Source organism: Arachis ipaensis, chromosome B10 (assembly GCF_059453495.1).
Source record: "Arachis ipaensis isolate K30076 ecotype BB chromosome B10, ASM5945349v1, whole genome shotgun sequence".
NCBI lineage: Eukaryota > Viridiplantae > Streptophyta > Magnoliopsida > Fabales > Fabaceae > Arachis > Arachis ipaensis.
This window is the reverse complement of record NC_142435.1, coordinates 137,203,253-137,223,098: the sequence shown is the minus strand read 5'-3', so window position 1 is coordinate 137,223,098 and position 19,846 is coordinate 137,203,253. Positions and strand designations below refer to the sequence as shown.

Sequence of the window (19,846 nt, the reverse complement as noted above, 5' to 3'; positions counted from 1 at the left end):
GATTACCAAACTATTTATCCCATCCAGAATAGGGTTTGATTATAGTCTAAAGACATAAGGACTTGATAGAAAAGTGTTTCTACATTTCAGGAGTTGATTAGAAATATTGAAAATATAGGGACCTAATTGAAATTTTTGTACAATACGGAGATTTGAATGAAATATAGGGATCAAGTAATTTAACCAAAAAGTTCAAAATGAGAGCTGTGGGTTATTTTAATATTAAATTCATCATAGGTAGTGGTTAATCAAATATATCACAAAACCTGTAATTTCTGGGCCTCTTCCTTGTCCATTGCTACTTGTTTTTGCAGTTCATGGATTTTGCTGGAGTAGTCGGTTCTCTCCCCCTAAGTAATGTACTTAAGTTAGAGCATCAGACAACCAACCAGGAGAAAAAAGAATTATGAAAGATCTGTAACCACCTTGGTTGAATTCCTTAATCGTTTTATGAGCGCTTCCAACTCTATTGTCTGCAAAATGAGAAATATCATGATCATATAAATTATCATCAAATTTCCAATTATAATTGATACAGTAATATGCTCTTTATCCCTTTACATTTACAAGAAATTTTAAAGATATCCCAAATATTTAATTTGTATCAATTTTAACCTAAACATTTGAAATACGTTTTAATACTACCCCTATGCATCAACTCCTCGGTTAATGACAGTTTGGTTAGGTAATTTTGAAACATAAATCAAACATTGAGGACAAAAATGATAACAGGTATTCGAGTTGGTGACAATTTTAATCCATATTAATAAACATAGTTAAGGTGTAATGGTAGAATTGAACCTTATTGCAAACATTTTGGTTAAAATTGATATAAATTAAACGTTACGGATATCTTTTAAACTTCTTGCAAACATTAGGGATAAAAATGCATACTTTACCCTAATTGATATTATCTGATTGTTGTAAGTGTAGTAGTTGGGATAAGTTAATTAGGAACCTTGTGCTTCCTTAGGCGCATTGCCGCTTGCCACTCATTGGAGTTAAGTCGCTCTTCATGACTCCTAAATAGAGCATCAGCATAGTGTGCAAGATGAAAATGAGTTTGACATTTCCTTTCCATAGCCTTCTTATCTGTAGTATTCACATCATCGGCTATAGAGACTGCAGGTTTCAAATACTTCTCCAAAATTGTTCTTGAGCTGTAATTTTATTTCAAAAAAAAAAAGGAACTCAATGAACCAGAAACAAAAAGAATTAAGTATAATATTCAGATGTTTCACAGAAGAAAGGTCATAGTCATATAACTTGCTAGATCTAGTTTCTGCCAGCCACTTCCCAATCAGCCGACATACATTTGAAGCCTCCTCATCAGAATGATAACTTTGTGATATATACATTGAAAGGTTGATAGCCATCTCATGTTGACCTTGAGCACGCAGAAGCTTTGCTTCTTCAAGCTTCCATCCAGAATACAATACTTAACATATAATTGACAAGGTTGACAATAGTAATACTAAGGATGTGTTTAGTTTGTGTTTTCATTTTCAGTGTTTTTTGTTTTTAGTATTTTGTGAAGGAAAAGAGAACAAGGAAAACAATAAAATCCTGTTTTCTGTTTTTCTTTCACAAGATTTTGAGAGCAGAAAATACTGAAAATGAAAAAAGAAAATAAAAACACAAACCAAACACACCGTAATTGTCTAACTACCACCAACTCAAGGGCGGAAACAGCAACTACTAACCCTTCCCAGCCAATATAAGGACGGACTTTGCTCCTTCACTTCAACGGAAAGGAACTTAAACTCATGTAGAGCAGCAGCTGATTGAGAGAACCTAGATCCCTGAAAATTGAGTAACATATTAGTCTATAACAAAATGTGAACGAATCATGATTCCATGATAATTATTAAGGTAATCTCCTGAAAGCTCAATATGGTAGCTGGAGAATCAATGATTTAGTTGTAGAAATTAGAATAGCCTCTCATGCAACAACCCTTGAGCTTAAACTGTCAACAAACATTGCAAGAGAAGTTTTTGTGCTGAAATTAAACTTTAGAATCAGGTGGAACACAATGATCAAATCCCTAAACAGTTGGTCAAATACCATGTCAAGGACCACATATCTAAAAAGAAAAAGTTAATAGAGTAAAATCACACTGCTGCTATCTGTTTAGGAGTTTTTTAATGGAAAAAATGCTGCTTAGTTAAAATATAAGTGTTAAATGTTTTAACATAATTTAGATATTTTATTAAAAAAAAAATAAAACAAAAGCAAAGCCTCAAGGGAAGTTGGCATAGTGCTTTTGCTAGAAAACAAATCTCCCAAAGGTTTAAGCTGTAGGCTCAAAAATAATGCACACAAGAATGGGGACCAGAAAATAAACATTAAACATGCTTAGGGCCACCTTAGTCAACAAGCATGAGGAGAATAAGGTTAAAGAGGAAGTGAACAGAACTACGGTTAACCATGCTGACTCTGCTCAATAGTGTAAACCAACTCTACGAAAAGCTAAAGCTGTTAGCGAAAGCATATATATGAATGATTTTCATCTAATATTTTCTTGTAAAATAGGAAGAATAGCTTATATTGAGGAGAGGAAAGAAAATTCTGCATCAAAATATCATTATTGTTAAACTTAAATAAATGCAGACCCACCTAAAATCTGTAACAGTGATTGAGGTTTTAAGTGTACCTTACGAAGAGTGGAGGCGGACTGAAGTAGGTGTTGCAACATACAATCGCTACAACTTAAAATTTGAAGTAGAACTCGCCGAAATGCTATGAAAGGTTCAAGCAAATTCATATGAAGTTGCATCCGTTGCACAATTGAGTGCCAGTCCATATCCATCCGTGACAGCTAGTTGACAATGAAAAAATAATAATGCATCAAAATCAATGAATAGACAATCAGAAAGGAACAAATAACTGCCAGAATTCTAAAATGTTTCTGCCAGGCAGACTAATGCACCAAATACCTTTTCAATTGAAGGTATCACAGGCTCAAAAGTTACATTTTGCTTCTGTATACTAATCATTGTGCTATTATCTTGCCATCGTAAATCCCAAGCCATGCCAATATGATGAAGCATCTGTCAATGACCGTTTTTTTAGAAGAGTGGAGGAGTGGGGAGAGCAGAAGGAGAATACTATTGAGAGAAGAATGGTTGAAGATGGCAGGACAAGAAATCTATCAAACAATAAGCAAAAGCAGAAACAAACAATAGAACATCTATAAAGCACAACTGTCCAATCCTATCTCACACAAGAACCTTGTCAAGAATTACCAACATAAGCGCAAGAAAAATGTTACTTCAAATATTGCCATATATGGCACCTTACAACAAAAAGAGGCAGCAGGGTACACCACATACATTGCAAAAATGCATAACAAAGAGTTCCATAAAAAGTTAGTCAGTGAGTAAAGCAATACATATCTATAAGGAGAAATAGCCTCATCTGACCCATGAACCTAGAAAACGGCGATGATAATTCTTGGATCAAGCACACTAGCCCAAATAAATGTTCTGGCTTCTAACTTTAAACGGAAACTTTGTACTTCCAAATTGTTTATCAAGGTGAAAGAGGATATATATAACGAATGAGTTATGAGTTGCAGATGAGGTTTGCAAGTCAGGAATCCAGGTGGATCAAAAGATCACTATTTATTTAGCCTAGAAACCTAAAAGGACCATAATTCAAGAAGGACTCCTATCATTTTGGTTGCATAAAAAGCGAGTCCCAAGAATAACTATAGTTCTCCACACCATAAACCCAGATAAGGAGAAAAACAATAAATGTATAAGCATAAGATATTTTGTTGAGTCAAACAGTTCTTGATAGAAATTTAGAAAACTATAACAGCAACAACAGCAGCAGCAACAACAACAACAACAAAGCCTTATCCCACTAGGTGAGATCGGCTATATGGAACAAACAACGCCATTACGCCCTATCATGTATCATGTCTATCGTGAGATTGTTGAATTTAAAATGTAACTGTACCAAACATAAGAAAGGGATTCAAATTCATTCTATCCTATGAAGCATCAGTAAACACATGGAGAGACTTGCTTAAAACATTTGCAGGAAACAAACACAGTCCAGACCGTGTTCAGGCATCTACAAAGATTATTTTTTCATATTTTGGTTAAGAAAGGTTTAGTCATGTGACAATGACTGTCTTAGGGTAATAGGGTGTGTCTAGCATGTCCGGAGATATATATTCCATCATGTTTCACGAGTGTCATCAAGTGTGAGTGACTGACACATGGAAATGGCAACTTAATGGATTGTCGGAGCATCTTAGATTATATCCCATCATGCACTCCAAACACCTTCCAAGGTATTTTCTATACACATGCTCACATTTGCATCTGAATAGTGAAACCTACCAGTACAACTGGACCTAAATGAACCTAATCTTGAGTGACTCTACCCTGCATGACTGAATCATAACCCCCCCCCCCCCAAACCCCCAAAAAAAACACACACGAAAATCATGGATATATAATTTCATCTCAGCTGTGAGCTCCTCACACCATACTATAACAAGTCTTCAGTGGTTGCCATGATGATATTGATATACACCAATGTTGCAAGGTAGATACAAAATGCATTCAAAACAGAGCTAGACAACATAGATGTAGTTGTGATAAAAATCAAGGATCTACGTAAGGTATAAATAAGTACCTGAAGTTTAATGATGGTTAGGTGAACATACTCGGTGCTCTCCTCACTTGCATGAGAAATATTCCACACAAGTGCCTATAAGATGTAAAATGTTAGTAACTGCATGGAGTCCACAAGTACAACAACAATAAAGGAAATAAATATTACCTGCTTTGAATCCCTCAGTCTTCTTTGAAAATCACTCAAATCACCCTCTTGGAGTGCCCTTAAACAACTGAATAAAAGAATAATTAGATGAGCTTTTCAAGAATTAGAACAACACCTTCTGGATTAAAATAAACATAGGCATAAATCTTAACCATATTACCTGTGCAAATTTTCATTAAAATGGTCATGTTTGATATCATCAGTTGAAGGAGGAAAGGATCCAACACAAGGTAAAGAGAAATCCCAGTTCCCAGCACGCCAGGCGGATTCATACTGCAATTCAGCAAACTCTAAATCATGCTGAAGCTGGTCTTTGCTTGATGTCAACCCTTGGCAATACAAGTCAAGTACATGTGTACAGCCTATCTGCTGCAATGATTTAATTAACCCTTTATAAGGTCTGCTCTTCTGCATCTCATATGCGTCCGAGGCAAATGGCAACGGATTTGCTGCTCCAGTTTGTTCCAGTGACAATCTCATAGAATTGTCATTCTTCCGCCCTGACACACCTGATCGCACTTGCAAGTCATAATACTCAAGAGCCTTTCCCCAGTTTCCCTCATGCTCAAACATGATTATTTGAGAAGTCAACTATTATTTACATCAGCCCATGTAGAACACGAGAGAGAAATCAGGGTCACACAACCAAAATATATTAACAGTGAAAAATTAAAAAATGGTCTAAATCCACTTCCAAATAAGATACCTAAATGAATGATTTTATTTGCCAGTTGTTCAACAACCATGTGATGACTGGATGACAATAATCAGGGAATGAAGGTGTTAAAAATTGCAACAATCTCAGCTCCGTATGGATTTTGTTGTTCAAATGCTTTGTATAGTGCAAATAATATCTATAGGTGTAGTGTTGAATTACGATTCTACTGTAGTTGTACACTAATTGTTCTTATTCTCAATGTCATTTTGTCCCCAAGAAAACCTTTAAAAGGTATTGACTAATAGTCTTAGAGACCAAGTGGTCAGAAGATCGATTTGATCCATGAAACCTCCATTCTTATGACTCAATCATAATTTAAGAACCCAGATCAAGAGGGCCTGAGTTTCCGTTACCATTCATGCCCGGTTTTTGTAGTTATATCTATTAGACATACAATTCGGTATTTACTTTACAGCTGTAGCTAGTGCAAAGAAGTTGTAGAGAAAAAAAAAACAAAGACATTAGTATAAAAGAAGATTTATTTAGTCAGGCAATTTAATCAGAAGATCCATGTTAATATCAAATAACCATTTCTAGGTCTTCTTGTTACTTAACAATATATTATTCACCAAGCTAAGAGATGCAACTACAAAATCAAAAGATGATGCTGGCTTACCTTGTGAGACTGAAGAATTCCATATAAGCTATCTGGTTCATTAATTCTTGTGACGGCGGAGACAAGTATCTCAATATGATCTGGCAACTAATGTGCACAAAGCAATCAGCGAGAAACATGAAAAATAGTTGCAAGCATGATTATTGTGTGTGTGCACTCCATTCATCAAAATGTTCAGTACAACTTACCATTTCATTATGAGAGAAATCTGGGCCTCCAACTGTCATACCTTTAAAGTGCTCTTCACACCAATGCTCCACATACATGACTGAAGTAAAATATGATCCACAAGTCTAAAAAGGAAACAAACACAACCAAATTCACAGAAAGAAGATAAAACAAGAGAAAAAGAAGAGATTAATGGACTCTAAGTGGAAAATGGAAATAGTTAAAGAAAAAGAAATGAAGTACAGAAAATTTTCCACTTACAATTGCCGACTTGGCAATAAGTAGATAATCAATAGACAGCCAAAACACCTAGGAAGATAAAACAAAATAATAAATCATGTCAACTTCAACCAGAAAAACTATGCACTGTTTTAAAAAGATCAAAATAACAAAGAGGATGATACTTTCTCCCATGAGGATACGGATTTTGCTAGTGCACTTGAACCAGCACCAGATTCTCTTGCCTTCGCTGGGGTAGACCGGGTTTTTGAGGTGTAACTTGAAGGTTTAGAATTCTGCACAAAATCCATGGTTATCATAGTTGCCCATCCTGCTCCCACTATTTTTGCCAAAAAATAAAGCAAGTAATTGAAAACAATGACATATTCAGTATTCTTAACTTGGTTTATGATCCTTAAGGTCCGTTGGAATATCTACAAATTATCTTTTGAATAGAATAACAACAACAACAAAGCCTTGTCGCACAGTGCAACAATATCATGCATGAAAAACTCTGACTATGAACTACAAAAGAAACTGGAAACAAAATGATAATTCAAATGGATTATAACAAAGTAGTTCCAATTTATGATCTAATCAGACTTCTATCCTCTAATATTTTATATTTACCTTGGATGTTTCACGCCTCGATGGCAAAGAAGATCTTTCTTGGACATGACATATACGAAGTTCATTAAGGCAATTCAACACCACTTGAATAGATTTGACCAACTTATTCGACTCAGTAAATATATGGTCCTTCAACTGCAAACTCAACAATTAAATATCAATATATTTCTAGAAAGCATAAGCTATTTGTTCTTTAAGTTGAAAATACACATATTTTAGCAACATAGATAGCAGTATAATAATGCAGTGAGTTGATTAAATAAAACCTACACCCAGACCATACCAATATAAAATAACACGAATGACTCAATCAACTGTTGTTAAAAAAAAGAAAAAGGATATCCAAAATTTCCAGTTTCCAGCTCTAGAATACAACCTGGAGGGAGATTAGCTTATGAAGATCAATCTCCAGATCCTTCCTTGCAGCAATATTGACAAAAATACTTGGCAAAAGAAGCTCAGCAACCTCAGCTTTGGAAAGAACAATATCTTGACACAATCTGGAAGTACAACATGCTAGGAAATTAGTGTGTGAAAAAAGGAATACAGAAAGTAAAATTATTCCTTGTTGCTAACAAATAATGGCCTTTTCATTCACAACATTTAAGTAGCTCAGTAAGACCACACCAGCATACCTTAGTATGACGTCATTGCAGTAGATGATAAGTGAATATACCAATGGACAAATCCACATCTCAAAAGATTTACCACGTGTTTCCCATATTGTAGACTTTTCCAAGGAAGCTGCTTCAACTGATAAAATGAAAAGGAAACACGGTATACTAAACATGGAATGGGGAGAAATGAGAAACCTATTATTGAGTGGGAATTAGTAATTGGACTTCACTTACATAACCTATATTGGTTCAGGTTATACTGGTTCATATAGTATACTAAATGTTTATTAAAATATCAAAGATCTAGGAAGGAAAGGATAAGAGAAAGTGGAGACTATTATACCATGAATATTGATGTGTTATGCCATGATGCAAATTAAAAAGGCACTAACCAGAATAAAAGAACTAGCCTCTATTTATTTACAGTAACACTAAACTCTTAATCCCCATTAAAAACGGTAACAAATTACTGAAATAAAGGAAACAATGTCCCGACACAAAAAAAAGACAATAACAAAAACATGAGAAATTATGTAGATAATACATGACAAAATCTTACAAAAGTTTAGGCATGTCACAACTACTTAAAAAAGGTAGACTTTATAAAGCTAACCAAAGTTGCATGAACTGAGCAAAGAGCCTTTGCAAGAAAGATTGTTGACCAAGTATCTATCGACAGGTGAGGACAGAAATAATTAGCTATTTCTCTACAACTGCCAAAGTAGCATTTGAAAGCCTCAAAAAGAAGGGGGAAAAACAACCCAATTGTCGTGTTGACAGGATAAAAAGTTGCTGTTGATCAATAACTGACATTTACAACTACATTTATGTAAGAGATGCACAAAACTCAAGATACCTTTTGACTTCCTTTCCAGGTCCATAAGGAAGTTTTCCACAAATTCAATATTAACACCTTTGGAGTGCACCTGCATTAGTACACAATGGACGAGGACATGTTACAAACTGCATCATAAGTAATAACAAGATGTTGCAGACTCGGTAATCTAGACAGTTATATCTAACTGTGTTCTATGGATATAAGTTTCGAAAAAACTGCCCACTGTTGAAAATAATAAAACGTGTTAAATTTGTAAGACATCTTAGAGACCCAAACCCAAGAGCAAGCTAGTAAGCCCAAACAAAGTGTAAGCAAGGAAGAAGGGAGTGGGGTGGGTTAGGGCCCAAATTGTCAGTGGAGACAAATTATGAGGAGCTTATGCTGAGTCGGCAGAGGGTGGGCAACGTGAGGCATAGAGATTGGAGAGTTTGTTAGCAGAGCTTATAATCATGTAAATAGGTACATTAAAAAATAATAACAATTACAATCTACAATGACTAAAACGATCCAGCAATCTAGAAAAGAAATAACAGAATAAAAGCTGTTGACTAAATCAAATCAAAATCAGATTCCTAATTCCTTTTATGAATCTTATGTAAATAGAATTAATTATAAATCTTTTCCTTTTTGGGTTTAGCTTAATTTTAGGGATTTTATGATTAGAAATCTTTCCTTTATTTTAGGCTAGTATTTTTTCCTTCTTTCCTATTTTCTAGTTATTTCTATTTCTGTAATTCCTCTATAAAGAGGCTGATTCCCTGTACATTTTATAATATAATACATTCAAACACTTCAATTTGGTATCAGAGCGTATTTTGAGACCAGGTTTGCTGCCTTTAAGGTGTGCTGGTTTTCCATGAATCTTCCAGCAGGTTTCTCGGGTGTGACGAGGTTTATTGCAGTGGTCACACCAAAGATTGGAGGGGTGCTTCTGATTTGATGAACTTTTAAGTGCAGCAGGTGCCACTAAAAGTGCATTAGACTCCAAAGAGGTCTGTTCAGTCTTGCCTTTTCCCATCATCACAGCTCTACGAGTTTCCTCTCTTCTAACTTCAGCAAATACTTCTCCAATTGAGGGTAGGATTGCTCTTCCAATAATTCTGCCACGAACTTCATCTAGCTCCACGTTGAGGCCTGCAAGAAACTGGAATATCCTCCCTTCTTCCACTGTTTGTTGGTGGTGTTTGGCATCAGCGGCTGAATTCCACTTGTAGTTATTAAAGTGGTCAAGATCCTGCCACACCCGCTTCAATGTGTGAAAATATTTGGTGACATTGTCACCCCCTTGTTGAATTTCTCTAGCTTTTAGAGTAAGTTCATAAATCTGGGATTTATTCCCAAGATCAGAGTACATCTCCTTGACACTATCCCACAATTCTTTGGCTGTGGTATAGTACATGTAGTTACTGCTGATATCCTCCTCCATTGAGTTCACCAGCCATGTCATCACCATGGAATTTTCGGTATCCCACACATGATATTGTGAGTCAGTGATGTTAGGCTGGCTTCGCTCACCGGTGAGATATCCAATCTTCCCTCTTCCACGGATATACATCTGAACTGATTGAGACCACCTAAGGTAGTTTGACCCATTGAGTCGAAATGTGGTGATCTGAACTGAATGGGAGTCACCACTAACTAGTATCCGTTGCTCAGATTTTAAATCTGATGGAGTAGGAGTGGTGTTCTCCTTCTGTTCAGGATTAATGACTGAGGAACTGTCAGCCATAGCTATAAATCAGAGGCACAGTGCAGAGATCCTGTGTATTAAGAAGTGATAATGGTAGAAACACAATTTGACACACAAATTTCAATATTAAGAAGTGATAATGGCACTGAATACTTTAATAAAAATCTTGGTGAATTTCTTCAAAAGAAAGGTATTCAACATCAATCTACATGCCCCAATACACCCCAACAAAATGGCATTGCTGAAAGGAAGAATAAACACCTTCTTGAAGTAGCACGTGCCATTATGTTTGAGGGTAATGTTCCAAAGTATTTATGGGGAGATGCTGTTCTAACAGCAGCCTATCTCATAAATCGAATGCCCACACGTGTGTTAAATTACTGCACACCGTTGGATACTTTCAAAAAGAATTTTTCAGCATGTAGATTGCATTCTGACTTACCTTTAAAAGTATTTGGTTGCACTGTGTTTTTACATACACCTTCATATCGAAGTAAACTTGATCCAAGGGCAGAAAAATGCATTTTTATTGGCTATTCCCCAAGTCAAAAGGGTTATAAATGTTTCAATCCACACACCAGAAAATTTCATGTAAGTATGGATGTTACTTTTTTGGAACATGAAACCTTTTTTCAAAAAAATTCTCTTCAAGGGGAGAGTCTAAGGGAAGAAAATTTTTTGCATGAACCTTTACCTACTCCTATCTTACATATTGAGGATACAACTTTCACTAATCAAGTAAATTCTGAAACAATTGCAAAACAAGATGTGAAAACCAATTCTGAAATTGTGCCAGAATTAGTTGGAATCCAAACAGGAAAAGAAATACCACAAGAAAAGGAGCTTCGGTGTTATGTTCGGAAATATCCCAAGAAGACTAGAGACCAGCCCATCATCTCTGTACCAACCCAATCTGAAAACCCGGAAGACGGCTCAACTGTAGTACTTCAGGAACTTCCAGGTAAATCTGAAATTGTCACTTCTAATAATAATTTGCCAATAGCCCTTAGGAAAGAAACCAGAACCTGCACCAAAAAGGTACTTAAAACCAGCACCAACCATCCTATTTCCAATTATGTCTCTTACCAAAATCTCTCTCAAAAACATCGAGCTTTTACTTCTAAAATTACAAATCTGTTTGAGCCTAGGAACATAGAGGAAGCACTAGATGATCCCAACTGGAAATTAGCAGTGATGGAAGAGTGGCATGCACTCAAGAAAAATGAAACTTGGGAGATTGTAGATCTGCCACAGAATACAAAATTGGTTGGCTGCAGGTGGGTTTTTACCATCAAATGCAATGCTGATGGAAGCATAGAGAGGTATAAGGCTAGGTTAGTAGCTAGGGGATATACACAAACCTATGGAGTAGACTATCGAGAGACTTTTGCTCCAGTTGCCAAACTCAGTTCTGTGCGGATTCTCTTATCTCTTGCTGCGAATTACAATTGGCCTTTACACCAATTGGATATAAAGAATGCTTTCCTGAATGGGGAACTAGAGGAAGAGGTGTTCATGAAACTTCCACCTGGATTTGAAGCTGAACTAGGGAGGAATAAAGTGTGCAAACTAAAGAAATCTCTCTATGGATTGAAACAATCCCCAAGAGCTTGGTTTGAACGACTTGGAATGGTGGTGAAGGGACTTGGTTATACTCAAAGCCAAGCTGACCATACACTTTTCTATAAGCATTCAGCAGCTAATAAATCTGCCATCTTAATTGTATATGTGGATGACATTATTCTGACAGGTGATGACTTTTTGGAGCTAAAAGACTTGAAGGAGAAGCTTGCCAAAGCATTTGAAATCAAAGAACTTGGCTCATTAAAATACTTCCTTGGAATTGAATTTGCAAGGTCTAAGGAAGGCATTTTTATGAACCAACGAAAGTACATCCTAGATCTTTTAAAAGAGACGGGATTACTTGGTTGTAAAGCTGCTGAAACACCTATAGAGCCTAACTTAAAATTGAAGCCAGCTGAACCAGAAAATGTAATGGACAAAGGGAGATATCAGCGGTTGGTAGGGAGGCTAATCTATTTATCCCATACACGTCCGGATATAGCCTTTGCTGTGAGCATGGTAAGCCAGTTTATGCATTCACCTGGTCAAGAACACATGGATGCTGTCTTTAGAATCCTAAGGTACTTGAAAGGGTCGCCTGGGAAAGGGTTACTCTATAAAAAGCATGGACATCTTCAAGTAGAAGCTTATACAGATGCAGATTGGGCTGGGAATGTCATGGATAGAAGGTCAACATCTGGGTATTGTACTTTTGTTGGCGGAAACCTGGTTAGTTGGAGGAGTAAAAAACAGAGTGTTGTGGCACGAAGTAGTGCAGAAGCTGAGTTTAGAGCAGTGGCTCATGGAATATGTGAAGCAATATGGGTAGAGAAAATCCTACGAGAACTAAAAGTTTCCATTTCTCCACCAATGCGGTTGTATTGTGACAACAAATCTGCAATTTCCATTTCTCATAATCCAGTGTTGCATGATAGAACTAAACATGTTGAAGTTGACAAGCATTTTATCAGGGAAAAGATTGAGAGAGGACAGATTTGCATCTCATATGTTCCAACCACGGAACAATTAGCAGATATTCTAACTAAAGGATTACCCAAGAAGACTTTTGATAGCATAATAAGCAAGCTGTCAATGAATGATATCTTCAAGCCAGCTTGAGGGGGAGTGTTGACTAAATCAAATCAAAATCAGATTCCTAATTCCTTTTATGAATCTTATGTAAATAGAATTAATTATAAATCTTTTCCTTTTTGGGTTTAGCTTAATTTTAGGGATTTTATGATTAGAAATCTTTCCTTTATTTTAGGCTAGTATTTTTTCCTTCTTTCCTATTTTCTAGTTATTTCTATTTCTGTAATTCCTCTATAAAGAGGCTGATTCCCTGTACATTTTATAATATAATACATTCAAACACTTCAATTAAAGCATTACCTCAATCAATGTTCTTTGATACGAATCAAATAACTGTAAAGCACTTTGGCCTCTTTCAGTTGAAAGTATTCCCTACAGATAAATCCAAACAGTTAATATATACAAAGAATGGAATGCAATGTTTGTAATTAACTAATTGAAAAATGATGCAACTCCACACCAAATGACCATATTATACTTTGTAAATTATAATACATTTTAGAATGCTAAACATCAACGAACTAACTTTCATGCGAACAATACAACAGAAGAACTCCACAGACGGCTTGCCAAATTGAAAGGAAGACTTGACAATTAAGGACAGGAGTAACATTAGTTCCAATTGCAAGTTAGAAGCACTTACACGAAGGGTTTGTGAAGCCATGTCAACAATTTTCACAGAATCATCCATCAGATACTTCTTTAGAAATTTCAGAACCACCACCAAAAGTTCTTTGGACACGGATGTGTCTATGCTTGAACTCATATCCACAGCACAGCTGATATCAATAGATTTACCAACTCGAACATGACTAGTCTCGCCAGGAAGATGGAAAACAACAGAGTATGGGTCCCCTGCACCAACCTGCAGCAGTGCATCCTCAATGAAGAATCCATACATGAGGAAATGCCAACTTGATATGTGATAACACAACTAAAAGCAGTGACAAACCAAGACCAGACTTCAAAAGGGGCAAAGGTTAGCATGAGAATTTAATTACAATAATATGTTTGAGTAATTACAGTTTAGAAAATTCAGAATATACTAATTATTTTTAACATTTTATTTCCAAGTATTCCTCCTCATACAGTAATTTTTTGGCAGAATATACTGAAATATTACTAGAAAAATGGGGATACATGAGAGGATAAAGTATAAAATTCATTTCTGTGCCATCAATTAATAGTTTAAGGTTTTGGAACAGTTGATTCAAAATTTAATATCTGAGCTACCATGAGATCTAAGAGTTTAATTCCCAATATTCTTATTCCTCTAATTAAAAGATGAATTTCAGTATAAGATTAGTAAACACATCCTTTTTCCATGCTTTCATGCCTGAGTACCTCTTGCATAAAGGGGGTGTCAAGGAGAAAGATAATATTCACAAGTCTTAATATCTAAAGCTGTAAATAGCATTAGTACATCATAAAAACAAAATTAGTAAGCAGTGGCATATTGAACGAGAAATAATGATGACATGATAAACTGAAGGGTGTTATAGGTAAAGGAAAATGGAAAGAGAAGAACATGCAACTCCAAGCACATGTCCAGATAATATTTTAAGAGTTATAAGACTAAATTTAATAAGAATGATACCCTAGAAACGAAATCAGACACCAATTCTCTAACGCCATTTGCATCATTTGAGCCACAAATGTTAACAAGTGTCCAGACTGCATGCACTATTTCGTGATCACCATGCCAGTATGTTTCTTCAGAATAATTTTCTCTCCCTCCTCTCAGAACGGTTTCTCTTATCAATAGCTTCTTGTGCAATGCCTGGAGACTGCAAGAAGAAACAGGGTTCATGAAGCAAGCACCTCCAGAAAATTTGAGGAAGTAATTAGAAAATAAATTGCAGAATACAATACCGTTTAAGAGAGATTTCTTTTTCTAATTATTTTATTTACTTATATTCAATATATAACCATTCATTACCCCAAAAGTGGTTTCATGACAACTTATCCACCATTATCGAAAAAGGAAATCACCTTGACAAAAGTATCCTCGGAGGAAGGTAGCAAGATCTCTTTACAAACTGAAAATGAACAATGCATTAGATAACACTCTACAGAAACTAATCACATTGAAATTTGATGCTTTACAATACAAAGATGCAAGGGAGAACATTATCTATGTACCTTCAATAAATGGTCGCGTATAGAGTAATTGTGGCATAATTTTTCATGGAACATCCTTATATCATGAAAGACTTTTAATTCTGGAAATGGCTCCAACTCCTGCAAGAAATTTAACATCGTGCATTCACAAAATCACTATAGCATATCCTTAAGAGAACAAAATAGCTGACTGCAAATACTCACTTTGACATAATCATGCATAGATGGATCTGAATCCACTGTTAACAGACGGAGCAGAGATAGCACTTGTGATGTGTTGCTATCAGACAATTCTTTTCTGTTAGGAGTGCAACATGCCACCAACTTTGAAACAAGAAACTGAAAATAACACAAACAACTAATCACCTATTTAACCAATAAAAAATAAAGGCTAAAACATTAGAGAGAGAGAGAGAGAGAGAGAGAGAGAGAGAGAGAGGGGGGGGGGGAGCAGAGGGGGGGTGTTGGAATATATACCTGGAGCTGTTCACCAAGCATATTGGTGATATCAGAAGATGGATTATCTTTAAACCGCAGCAACAATGCAGAAAGTATCCGACAACATTGATCTTGTAAAGCATGACATCCAATCAACGGCCCGATCAAATTAAAAAGATAACTGCATCATATCAAAATTTAGGCAAAGCAAATGGCAATAATACACATATAAACTTCTAAATCTATTAGCAGTTGAGAATGACAAGAGCAAAATAAGCAGCTAATTCGAGACAATAAATACTTACTAAATAAATAAGCCATAGTTAAAAATAAAATAAGCAAAAATAGTCTGTAAATTATAACAATTTCATAACAAATGTTCATTTGCTGACGGAAAATTGCATGCATGAAATCTACAATCTCATTAGGAAACCTCGTATATTAAAAAATACAACAACAAAACCGTATCCAACTAGGTAGGATCAACTACATGGATCGAATAACGTAATTACGCCTTATTATGTATCATGTAAAACCGTTCACACAGAGATCTTGCTCTACCTCTAGCAACTAGCATATTTTCCGTTTGATCTACCCTTCTCACTAGATTCTCTACCGACCTTCTCCACACATGTCCAAACCACCGTCCACAAAATTCCACCATCTTTTCACATTAGGTACTACTTCAACCCTTTTTATTTCATATCTTCATTTCTTATTTTATCCATATGCGTATAACCACTAATCCATTGAAGCATCCTCATTTCAGCTACACTAAACTTTTGTTCATGCACCCCCCCCCCCCCGGGCGGCTGTCAACACTCCGTTCAACACAACATAGCTGGTCTAATGATAGCACGATAAGATTTATACTTACATAATAGGCATATAGGTCAAAATTTAAGGATCTATGTGGATATTGTACGTTCAAATGTACACAACCAAAATCTCAGATGCTTTAGCATCTATTTGGTGTAAACGTCAAAATCTTTATAGAGAACTTTTCCCTCTGACATGTTGAGAGATTGGAGAGATTTGTAATTTTCTTTTTTTGCTTTCGTATAGAGGAACCCTATCCACCATCCCCCCAAAAAATATCCTTGGGCATTTTCTTTTCCTCATCTTAATGAAATTCTTATTCAATCCCCAAAAGATGTTCACAATAAAAATTTTAACAATAATTTTGCACAAATTTAAGAAAATAGGACTAAAGTGCAGGAGCGTTGAAGGAAGTTTTCTAGAAAATTCCCTACATTAAAAAAAAAATTAATAAATTAAGCTTACTTGGAAGTACTTAGAACAGAAATTCTCTCGCCAAGGATACCAATGAGCACCTCAATTCCAGCCAACCGATGACACTTATGCCTGTAATGAGATGCTGCTGCAATTTTATAATGAATTTCAACCAGAAACTGCCAATTAAAAAAAAATGATCAAAACACCAAGCAAATAACGAAATAGAATGATGACTAGGTAAAGGATATCTAAATGTAGTCAACTTTTATGCCACCAAAAAGTTACCATGAAAACTCTATCAGGGCGAAAAATATTGATCTTGTCAACAACAGCAGAATTGGTATGCTTATCATCCCTACATATCAATATAATTAGATATTACATTTGAAGATATAAACTCCAACTTCAAACAAGAAAAAACATTGAGGCAGAAGAAAACCCACATGTTCAGAAATCCATCAACAACTGTTCGAATTGCAAACGACACTGTTTCCCTTGAAAAGAAAGGGACTACAGGGTCGGATGAACAAGAGGACAAGGATAAAATACAGCTCACAATAGAAACCTGAGTTTAACAAGCAGGATGAAGTATTAACCTACAAGAATCTGCTTAAGCAAGTTCTATCGATATTGATAAACAAAGTGTTACTATTAGATATAAATGTGAATGGATAGTATTTAAGTCCAACTGTAAATTAAAACCAGTAAGGGTATTTGTAAACTACAAAGTTAAACTGATATCAACAACTAACATCTTGCAAGTTTACAAAAGGTCCTCGCTGATGTGAAAAATAGAAATCAAAAGCAGATCATTAGGTGTCCACTAGCTTCACAGAAAATAACTTAATGGAAAAAGCTTCAAATGAAAAATTCCTGTAACACAGCATTTTTAGGGGATCAAGTAATAAAGTATGACGACACAACAATTTCTGAAAAGCAATTTTAGCTACAGGTATGTTCCGACAGATTATTTTGATGTAAAAACATTATTTTACAAACTTATGCATTTTCTGTTGTTTTTAATCAGGAAGAAAAGCTAGCCACCACACATCTGAATATCTGATCAAGAAAATATTTTCCTTTGAATGGTGTACCATACGGAGGAGAATAGTCTACAGAAATATTACTTTCTTCTAAAAAACAAACCCTAAAGTGGAGAGTAACGGACCATATGTCTCTTTATGAGTTTGTCCCGTTCAGTCTCAGAAATATGAGCAAAATGAAGAAGGGAACTTTGAAGCACAACTGTTCCCTTCTCTGACCCAGGTTGCTTACTGCTGCGCAGAGCCATACAGATTGAAAATACTGAAGCAAAGTGGTCTTTTACTAGAACTGACAATGGTTGACATGTAACCTGCAAAAAGAAATTTTGATAGAGAACAATATAAGGTTAAGGGTAATACACAATGTTGTACACTGTGATACACAATGAAAGAGAATAACTTTTTCGTCATTCCATAATGGTAATATTAAAAGCTTAAGGGTCCTTTATTGTGAAAACCTATTACTCTATTTTATTAGAAACTGAAAATCATAAGCTTCTATATAAGTATAAATATAGCATCAATGTGAAGTGATCATACCTTGGCCACCCAGTTGAGGTCAGAATTGCTCTCATGAAGAAGCAAGACAGGAATAAGCCACTGACAACAATACTTAAGGAAATGACCAGGTTCTGCATCTGGTACAAATAGATGCCTTGTCTGTAGAACAGTCATGTTATCAGTTTATTCATGGGAAAGGGCAAAGATTGTCAGAATACACAGAGTTTGTCACTGTCCAAATAAAGAAGTTGATTATATAAAAGGTTATATATTTCAATTCTGGCATATCAAAAAGCTTATCTAACAAAAATGAATATGATAAATAATATAAAATAAAAAGTTGAGCAAGAATCATACTTGGCAAGTAATAAGTAAAAACAATTACACAGCACAACAAAAACAATATGAAATTCAGTGAAACAGTAAGTAAGCAGAATTTTATAGTCCACCATTGAATTTTTGAAACTCCAGAGGTTCCCATGGTATGATCACATGCTACACCAAGGTTTGCATCTAATGAGGTTATGAGTCCAGAGGAGCATGTTATACCTTAATTTGTTGAACATATGAAGCTAATTGAGCTTCTAGATTGATTGGCTGAAGTGAAAGACTGAAGTATGTTGGTAACAGTCCCCAACTTCAGAAAATTGTTCTCCATCTTTTTTCCAATCAACTTACCAACAATATTTTCATGACTACTCAATGCATCAAATAGAAATCTAGAATTAACAATCCATGGATTTTTCCGCCTTGAATTATCAAAAAAATTTAACAATGTCGCTATATATCGAGTAGCATAAAAAAAATCCTTATGAATAACAGCCTTTCTTGCTTTGTGCTTACCAAGTAATAGAAAATTCATGCGGATTAAAGTAAACAGGGAGATAAAAATACCTCGACAAGCGCAACTATGCTTACACCACAGGCAACCCAGCAAAAGAGGATTGATCCCAGAAGCTCCTCCAAGTACTGCATAAAAGATATTCGAAGTCAAAGAAACCATTGAGCATTCATGACCTTTCTTAATCCTAAATGCATAACGATACAATTTTTGATAGAACAACTCTTGGTGCAATTCTTGGCTCCCTTCCTCTTCTGTAAACCAATGAAGCCAGTTCAACGAGAAGTCAAGAACCAACCAAAGTTGCTAGAACATATTCAACAGTCACCAGGCATTCAATGGATATGAACGTCAATTCCCTTTACAGAGAAAATGAGAAGAAATATACCAGAAGATATGAGTACAAGTTAAACTTATTGAAAAGAACACCAGTTACCTTCATTCTACTTGCGTATTGGAGCTCTCTCGAAAGATTGTCAAGTACAGCACAGACCAATTCCCTAAACACAACTGCTGATAATTACCAAACAAAAGTAATGATTTTAAAATCAGAAGAAAAGTTAATTTTACCTATGATATGGATCAATGGCAGAAACCACACATATCACGAACACAGCCTGCACGTGCCACCAAGAACCACCAAATAACCAAAGGACTCTTTATAATGCAAATGAACATACTCACATGACATAATGAATCATAACAGTATCCTTCTCA

At 35.5% G+C, this 19,846-nt stretch overlaps 2 protein-coding genes across 3 annotated transcripts in view; both read right to left on the bottom strand.

The window, feature by feature from the left end:
- Positions 1–19,846, bottom strand: part of ATM (Serine/Threonine-kinase ATM-like protein) — a 47,896-nt gene that overhangs the window by 7,947 nt on the left and 20,103 nt on the right. For both annotated transcript variants that reach the window (XM_016324429.3, XM_088483844.1), the window contains 33 exons: positions 19,700–19,746; positions 19,566–19,629; positions 19,183–19,257; positions 18,328–18,447; positions 17,913–18,098; positions 17,188–17,309; positions 17,030–17,099; positions 16,793–16,920; positions 15,548–15,689; positions 15,275–15,409; positions 15,092–15,190; positions 14,942–14,988; positions 14,547–14,736; positions 13,593–13,814; positions 13,250–13,321; positions 8,623–8,692; positions 7,785–7,902; positions 7,526–7,649; positions 7,150–7,284; positions 6,705–6,815; positions 6,562–6,609; positions 6,321–6,425; positions 6,133–6,219; positions 4,959–5,389; positions 4,799–4,865; positions 4,652–4,726; positions 2,938–3,051; positions 2,655–2,819; positions 1,704–1,802; positions 1,267–1,418; positions 959–1,160; positions 426–473; positions 267–350 (listed from right to left, as the gene is read on the bottom strand). In XM_016324429.3, coding sequence (XP_016179915.1) covers positions 267–350; positions 426–473; positions 959–1,160; positions 1,267–1,418; positions 1,704–1,802; positions 2,655–2,819; positions 2,938–3,051; positions 4,652–4,726; positions 4,799–4,865; positions 4,959–5,389; positions 6,133–6,219; positions 6,321–6,425; positions 6,562–6,609; positions 6,705–6,815; positions 7,150–7,284; positions 7,526–7,649; positions 7,785–7,902; positions 8,623–8,692; positions 13,250–13,321; positions 13,593–13,814; positions 14,547–14,736; positions 14,942–14,988; positions 15,092–15,190; positions 15,275–15,409; positions 15,548–15,689; positions 16,793–16,920; positions 17,030–17,099; positions 17,188–17,309; positions 17,913–18,098; positions 18,328–18,447; positions 19,183–19,257; positions 19,566–19,629; positions 19,700–19,746 — 3,954 coding nt within the window. The remainder of the gene's footprint in view (positions 1–266; positions 351–425; positions 474–958; positions 1,161–1,266; positions 1,419–1,703; positions 1,803–2,654; positions 2,820–2,937; positions 3,052–4,651; positions 4,727–4,798; positions 4,866–4,958; positions 5,390–6,132; positions 6,220–6,320; positions 6,426–6,561; positions 6,610–6,704; positions 6,816–7,149; positions 7,285–7,525; positions 7,650–7,784; positions 7,903–8,622; positions 8,693–13,249; positions 13,322–13,592; positions 13,815–14,546; positions 14,737–14,941; positions 14,989–15,091; positions 15,191–15,274; positions 15,410–15,547; positions 15,690–16,792; positions 16,921–17,029; positions 17,100–17,187; positions 17,310–17,912; positions 18,099–18,327; positions 18,448–19,182; positions 19,258–19,565; positions 19,630–19,699; positions 19,747–19,846) is intronic.
- LOC148581857 (uncharacterized) lies at positions 9,229–12,722 on the bottom strand. Its single transcript, XM_088483854.1, has one exon. The coding sequence runs from the start codon at positions 10,331–10,333 to the stop codon at positions 9,344–9,346; it is 990 nt and encodes a 329-aa protein (XP_088339980.1). The 5' UTR covers positions 10,334–12,722; the 3' UTR covers positions 9,229–9,343.